Genomic DNA, 7,623 nt, shown 5'->3' on the forward strand with positions numbered 1-7,623 from the left:
ACTGGTAGTGTACGTCAGAATGTAAACCAAACTAGTTGCAACTGGTATTCCTGTGACATAAGGATGGACCCGGGTGCAGAGAAGACACCAGATGAGGAATCAGTGGTTAAGGATGAACATACGTTCCTGAGGAACAGTAGCCGCAGGATCACAGTAATCAAATCAAATCAAATGTATTTATATAGCCCTTCGTACATCAGCTGATATCTCAAAGTGCTGTACAGAAACCCAGCCTAAAACCCCAAACAGCAAGCAATGCAGGTGTAGAAGCACAGTGGCTAGGAAAAACTCCCTAGAAAGGCCAAAACGTAGGAAGAAGAGGAACCAGGCTATGTGGGGTGGCCAGTCCTCTTCTGGCTGTGCCGGGTGGAGATTATAACAGAACATGGCCAAGATGTTCAAATGTTCATAAATGACCAGCATGGTCGAATAATAATAAGGCAGAACAGTTGAAGCTGGAGCAGCAGCACGGCCAGGTGGACTGGGGACAGCAAGGAGTCATCATGTCAGGTAGTCCTGAGGCATGGTCCTAGGGCTCAGGTCCTCCGAGAGAGAGAAAGAAAGAGAGAAAGAGAGAATTAGAGAGAACACACTTAAATTCACACAGGACACCGAATAGGACAGGAGAAGTACTCCAGATATAACAAACTGACCCAAGCCCCCCGACACATAAACTACTGCAGCATAAATACTGGAGGCTGAGACAGGAAGGGTCAGGAGACACTGTGGCCCCATCCGAGGACACCCCCGGACAGGGCCAAACAGGAAGGATATAGCCCCACCCACTTTGCCAAAGCACAGCCCCCACTCCACTAGAGGGATATCTTCAACCACCAACCTACTATCCTGAGACAAGGCTGAGTATAGCCCACAAAGACTTCCGCCACGGCACAACCCAAAGGGGGGAGGGGGGGGGGCAAACAAGACAGGATGACCACATCAGTGAATCAACCCACTCAGGTGATGCACCCCCTCCAGGGACGGTATGAGAGAGCCCCAGTAAGCCAGTGACTCAGTCCCTGTAATAGGGTTAGAGGCAGAGAATCCCAGTGGAAAGAGGGGAACCGGCTAGGCAGAGACAGCAAGGGTGGTTCGCTGCTCCAGAGCCTTTCTATTCACCTTCCCACTCCTGGGCCAGACAACACTCAATCATATGACCCACTGAAGAGATGAGTCTTCAGTAAGGACTTAAAGGTTGAGACCGAGTTTGCGTCTCTGACATGGGTAGGCAGACCGTTCCATAAACATTGAGCTCTATAGGAGAAAGCCCTGCCTCCAGCTGTTTGCTTAGAAATTCTAGGGACAATTAGGAGGCCTGCGTCTTGTGACCGTAGCGTAGGTGTAGGTATGTACGGCAGGACCAAATCAGAGAGATAGGGAGGAGCAAGCCCATGTAATGCTTTGTAGGTTAGCAGTAAAACCTTGAAATCAGCCCTTGCTTTGACAGGAAACCAGTGTAGGGAGGCTAGCACTGGAGTAATATGATCAAATCTTTTGGTTCTAGTCAGGATTCTACCAGCCGTATTTAGCACTAACTGAAGTGCTAAATTTTCGTGCTTATTTCGTGCTTTATCCGGGTAGCCGTAAAGTAGAGCATTGCAGCAGTCTAACCTAGAAGTGACAAAAGCATGGATAAATTATTCTGCATCATTTTTGGACAGAAAGTTTAAAAAAATTTTTGCAATGTTACGTAGATGGAAAAAAGCGGTCCTTGAAATGGTCTTGATATGTTCTTCAAAAGAGAGATCAGGGTCCAGAGTAACGCCGAGGTCCTTCACAGTTTTATTTGAGACGTCTGTACAACCATTAAGATTAATTGTCAGATTCAACAGAAGATCTCTTTGTTTCTTGGGACCTAGAACAACCATCTCTGTTTTGTCGGAGTTTAAAAGTAGAAAGTTTGCAGCCATCCACTTCCTTATGTCTGAAACACATGCTTCTTGCGAGGGCAATTTTGGGGCTTCACCATGTTTCATTGAAATGTACAGCTGTATGTCATCCGCATAGCAGTGAAAGTTAACATTCTGTTTTCGAATGACATCCCCAAGAGGTAAAATATATAGTGAAAACAATAGTGGCCCTAAAACGGAACCTTGAGGAACACCAAAATTTACAGTTGATTTGTCAGAGGACAAACCATTCACAGAAACAAACTGATATCTTTCCGACAGACAGTACACTTAGGGGGAACCAACAACTAAGTCTCGAAAAATCACTCAGGAACCAACCGACCACCCACAGTAAAACAATTCCAGCTTCTGCAAAGGACAACAGAAAACACACCTCTTTAAACAGGGAAATCATGAGTGAATTGGACACACCTGAGTGTCGTTAATGTCTCTAGGACGGTCTCTGCCGCCCCTACGGTGACTGGTGGAATTCCACGCTCCATCAGAGGTAATATTTTGGTTTAATTCTGGAGATTCCCCTGGGCAGGACTAATCAAGTGTTCTCTATGTGGGCTACCAATATACGGTGCCTTGCGAAAATATTCGGCCCCCTTGAACTTTACGACCTTTTGCCACATTTCAGGCTTCAAACATAAAGATATAAAACTGTATTTTTTTTGTGAAGAATCAACAACAAGTGGGACACAATCATGAAGTGGAATGACATTTATTGGATATTTCAAACTTTTTTAACAAATCAAAAACTGAAAAATTGGGCGTGCAAAATTATTCAGCCCCTTTACTTTCAGTGCAGCAAACTCTCTCCAGAAGTTCAGTGAGGATCTCTGAATGATCCAATGTTGACCTAAATGACTAATGATAAATGATAAATACAATCCACCTGTGTGTAATCAAGTCTCTGTATAAATGCACCTGCACTGTCTCAGAGGTCAGTTAAAAGCGCAGAGAGCATCACGAAGAACAAGGAACACAACAGGCAGGTCCGAGATACTGTTGTGAAGAAGTTTAAAGCCGGATTTGGATACAAAAATATTTCCCAAGCTTTAAACATCCCAAGGAGCACTGTGCAAGCGATAATATTGAAATGGAAGGAGTATCAGACCACTGCAAATCTACCAAGACCTGGCCGTCCCTCTAAACTTTCAGCTCATACAAGGAGAAGACTGATCAGAGATGCAGCCAAGAGGCGCATGATCACTCTGGATGAACTGCAGAGATCTACAGCTGAGGTGGGAGACTCTGTCCATAGGACAACAATCAGTCGTTTATTGCACAAATATGGCCTTTATGGAAGAGTGGCAAGAAGAAAGCCATTTCTTAAAGATATCCATAAAAAGTGTAGTTTAAAGTTTGCCACAAGCCACCTGGGAGACACACCAAACATGTGGAAGAAGGTGCTCTGGTCAGATGAAACCAAAATTGAACTTTTTGGCAACAATGCAAAACGTTATGTTTGGCGTAAAAGCAACACAGCTCATCACTCTGAACACACCATACCCACTGTCAAACATGGTGGTGGCAGCATCATGGTTTGGGCCTGCTTTTCTTCAGCAGGGACAGGGAATATGGTTAAAATTGATGGGAAGATGGATGGAGCCAAACACAGGACCATTCTGGAAGAAAACCTGATGGAGTCTGCAAAAGACCTGATACTGGGACAGAGATTTGTCTTCCAACAAGACAATGATCCAAAACATAAAGCAAAATCTACAATGGAATGGTTCAAAAATAAACATATCCAGGTGTTAGAATGGCCAAGTCAAAGTCCAGACCTGAATCCAATCGAGAATCTGTGGAAAGAACTGAAAACTGCTGTTCACAAATGCTCTCCATCCAACCTCACTGAGCTCAAGCTGTTTTGCAAGGAGGAATGGGAAAAAAATTCAGTCTCTCCATGTGCAAAACTGATAGAGACATACCCCAAGCGACTTACAGCTGTAATCGCAGCAAAAGGTGGCGCTACAAAGTATTAACTTAAGCGGGCTGAGTAATTTTGCACGCCCAATTTTTCAGTTTTTGATTTGTTAAAAAAGTTTGAAATATCCAATAAATGTCGTTCCACTTCATGATTGTGTCCCACTTGTTGTTGATTCCTCACAAAAAAATACAGTTTTATATCTTTATGTTTGAAGCCTGAAATGTGGCAAAAGGTCGCAAAGTTCAAGGGGGCCGAATACTTTCGCAAGGCACTGTATGTACTTGCGTGCAAGCAGGCAGGCACTCTGTCATGCATGTAATATTTTGTCTCAGCAGAAATGTCATACTGTAGTAGTCAAATCTCTAGTGAACGGTGTGTAGGCGATCTACCTACACGCATGCAAGCATACATACAGGCACAACATCTCTTGAGACAACACCCACATGAGTATGACACACAACATCAACCCATGTAGCTACGAAACACTGCAGGGTACAGTATTCTGCACTACCATGGTGCGTTTTCCAATTGTTATTCCCCCTCCCCCATGGCATGGTTGCCATCCATGCCCTACTTTACGGTGCAGTAAACAGGTATGTCTCCAGCCAGCTACAGTCTGTGCATGGCAGGGAGGTGGAGCACCCCTCGTCTCCATAACCCACTCTCCACCACGCAGCCAGACGGAGAGCACTTAAGTCATATCAGCTGCCTCTTTAGGGGGACGAGTGTATTTGACGGCAGGGATGCAGGGAGGGGTGTCTGGCACGCTAGTTGGCTTTGTGTGTATGAGGAACTCCTGTAGCAAATGTGCGTTTTTCCATTCTTCCATCCAGCCCAGACCTGGCCGAGCTTCAGCCCGGAGTAAAATGCATCTGAACTCGACTGTGGCAGCTGAGCTCATTACAGTCCTCGAAACCCACAAGGCTGACAGGCCAGTTAGCTCCCAGAGTTACTTTTAATCTAATCAGCCGTTTCAACATCATATTGTTCATAGTAAGGGTATTTGGCCAGCTATACAGCAATATCTAGCATCCAACACCATCCTTGGTTAAAATAATCCCATATGCCGAGAGCCTAACTAAGGGGTAGGTTCGGTCATTGCAAAGGTGTGCTTGAAATCAATGGTGTACATGCATATACATACTAATACATTGTTTCATGAGGTTGCTTCTGTAAAGGCAACACCCTCCCTGGACCCACCCATGAGAATTCTCTGGGAGGTTTTGCCAAAATTACCACTGAACAGGAAATAATACAGACTGACTTTATTGAAGAATCCCATCACCTGAGAGCCTTTCAGATAATATAGAATTTCTAAAATTTCTAAAACTACAAGTGCTTTTCAAGACACCCAAAGTCACTTTACATAATCAGAAATAATCATCAAGATAAGGCAATATAATCTCATTAAAACGTTAGAACATGAAATCTCTCCCAATCGGTTGATATTACAGCTTTCTGGAACACATGAAGGGAAGTTGCATCCAACAGGCTGCATCATTCTGCCCGAAGTCCCCTGGGAAAGAGGGTAATATTTTTGTTTAAATGTAGCGAAAAAAGGAACACATTACCTTTTAAAATGTATTTTTACATCTATCAAAATCTTTGATGAATAACGTGAGGGAGAGTGCTCTGGCGACAGCATCGTACCTCCATAGTTCATCTCCATACAATGCTCACGGCCATTCGTGTTGTCGCTCCCAGCAACAAATTTGTAGTTATCGGGTTGCCCCTTGCCCCAGTTCTGGTAGCTAAACCTGGACCCATCGCTCCACAGCCAAAGACCCTCCTAAAGAGCATACAAGCAGATGTGTAACCAGCAGACACTATACATTATATAAAAATGATTTAACCACGTTTTGAAGCGACAGTGTTTGTTTACAATTACATTGTTTACAAACAATGGAGTAAAACAAGCATATATTTCGGGTAAGGCACCACTAGGCATTTATAATTATATTCTAAAAGAATCAATGCATCTTACTGTATAGGTTTCAGGAGTGTTAAACAGAGTGTTTCTGACCTTGATGGCATCGTTGGCTCCAATCCAGGTGCGCTGGGCTCTGTTGGCACCACTTTGGATGACTGACTGAAGGAAGTTATACTGGGAGAGGCTGTGTACTGACGCCAGGTTACCTCCCAATAGCAAACAGTAATGCTGAAGAGAGACACAGAGAGAGAATCACACAAAGGTATAATATTTTGTTTTTATTTTTATAACCTTTATTTTGACAGGTAAGTCATACTGAGACTGGGGTTTCTTTTACAGATGAACCCTGCATAAATACTATCAAACACCTACAATATACATTACAAAACATGTGAACAACAGACACATTTATCCACATAGATGTCACCAATTTTTACTCTGAACTGACAAAGTGGGACCAGGACATGTCATTTCAGAGAGCTCTTGTTCCACATGAAGGGCACAAACAAACTAAATTCAGCTTTATCCAACTCTGTGGAGACCTTAGGGGCCTCCAGTGTTATCCAAGCCTGAGACCGGGTTTGGTTATTTGGAAGTTTAAATTGAATTAATAATGATAGATATATGGGAAGTTTCTGCATGAGTATCTAAATATAAAGAGAAGGAATAGCATGTCAAGTTTTAGTTTAGCAACCCGGTTAAACACACTAATCCTATGATGTTTAGAATGAGTAAACCTGTCCCTAAATATGGACATTTACAGCTACCTCTGCCTCTGGCCATTTGGCCATGATGGGGACGTAGTGATAGCAGTGTGTCCCATATCTGTGCCAACCAGGTGGGCATGATGAACTCCTGGTTTGTAGTCCCCCTTTCTCCTTCGCTCCCATCTCCTCAGACTCTGTAGGGGGAAGAGATATCATGCAGTATCATGATGAAATGATTAGTTCCGACAACACAATCTGAGTGGTCAAAAGTGCGTTCCAACAGTGATGTTACTGAACACAGCGCCACAGCTATCTGTGCATTATCAGTCCATTAACATTAGCAAACCAACGCAATATTATAGCTTTCTGCAGGTTTCAGAAATCTTGTTGATATGGGATTGAGGAAGGCATTTTTACCAATTGGCAGGTTGCGTATCAGATTCTCAATAATTTGATTCTCTGTGTCATTCAGATCCCCTACAACAAAGAGAGACAAAGACAGAGGAAAGATGAATACTCATGTGGTCTTTAGCGTGTAGAATGCTATAATCAAACTGCATCTGATGAGTGAGCAGGTAATCAAACCATTGATAAGAATACCTCTACTACCTACACATCATGAAACACCTCTGTTACCTACGCTGTAACTAAAAGGAGTACACTAAACATCTGGTGGAAACTATGAGGTGCATCTCTTACTTGCATCACCCAGAGCAAAGGCAGCGCTGAGAAGCAGAAATATGGTCAACATCGCCATGGTGATACTCTCCTGATGAAAAATAGAGAGAAAGAGAGAGACTTAAGACAAATTCAGCGTCAGACTGAGTACTTTAGAACATAGGTGGAGGTGACTATAGTGGACTTACCTGATGTATAAGGAATCTCTGGTAGGTTCTGTTCTGTTGGAGAAAGGAGAGCAGCTATATACACCTGCCCACAAGGAAGTAACTGTAGTTTATCAATAGTTAACTCATATATTATCCATTTCCTTCTCATGGTGAGTTTATCAATCAAAAAGAGGAGCAAAGTACAGAGAGAGATCTGTACTTTTCTCATATACAGTGCATTCGGAAAGTATTCAGACCCCTTGACTTTTTCCACATTTTATTACATTGCAGCCTTATTCTAAAGTGGATTGAATTGTTTTTTCCCTCCTCA

The 7,623-nt window shown here is 43.2% G+C and overlaps 1 protein-coding gene across 2 annotated transcripts; it reads right to left on the reverse strand.

Moving 5' to 3' along the window:
- Positions 1 to 5,269: 5,269 nt before the first annotated feature.
- Positions 5,270 to 7,372, reverse strand: LOC135514764 (galactose-specific lectin nattectin-like). Of its 2 annotated transcripts, none has more exons than XM_064938332.1 (7): positions 7,332 to 7,372; positions 7,165 to 7,234; positions 6,883 to 6,945; positions 6,526 to 6,659; positions 5,852 to 5,986; positions 5,479 to 5,617; positions 5,270 to 5,344 (listed from the first exon to the last, which is right to left on the reverse strand). In XM_064938332.1, exons 2-7 carry the CDS (start codon positions 7,220 to 7,222, stop codon positions 5,277 to 5,279), a joined length of 597 nt encoding a protein of 198 aa, XP_064794404.1. In that variant the 5' UTR covers positions 7,223 to 7,234; positions 7,332 to 7,372; the 3' UTR covers positions 5,270 to 5,276. The 2 variants fall into 2 exon arrangements, with proteins under 2 accessions (XP_064794404.1, XP_064794405.1); XM_064938333.1 differs by having other exon boundaries at positions 6,883 to 6,942; positions 7,332 to 7,371.
- Between the last annotated feature and the right edge of the window lie 251 nt (positions 7,373 to 7,623).

The sequence above is a fragment of the Oncorhynchus masou genome, chromosome 26 (genome assembly GCF_036934945.1).
Source record: "Oncorhynchus masou masou isolate Uvic2021 chromosome 26, UVic_Omas_1.1, whole genome shotgun sequence".
In the NCBI taxonomy this organism is placed as follows: domain Eukaryota; kingdom Metazoa; phylum Chordata; class Actinopteri; order Salmoniformes; family Salmonidae; genus Oncorhynchus; species Oncorhynchus masou.

Excerpts from the sequence above, each read along its gene's own strand:
- LOC135514764 (XM_064938332.1), bottom strand. The coding sequence starts at position 7,222 with ATGGCGATGTTGACCATATTTCTGCTTCTCAGCGCTGCCTTTGCTCTG. Across the intron at positions 5,987-6,525 it reads CCAAATGGCCAGAGGCAGAG|CATTACTGTTTGCTATTGGG; the intron begins GTAGCTGTAAAT and ends GTCTCTCTTCAG. Across the intron at positions 5,618-5,851 it reads GAGCCAACGATGCCATCAAG|GAGGGTCTTTGGCTGTGGAG; the intron begins GTCAGAAACACT and ends TATGCTCTTTAG.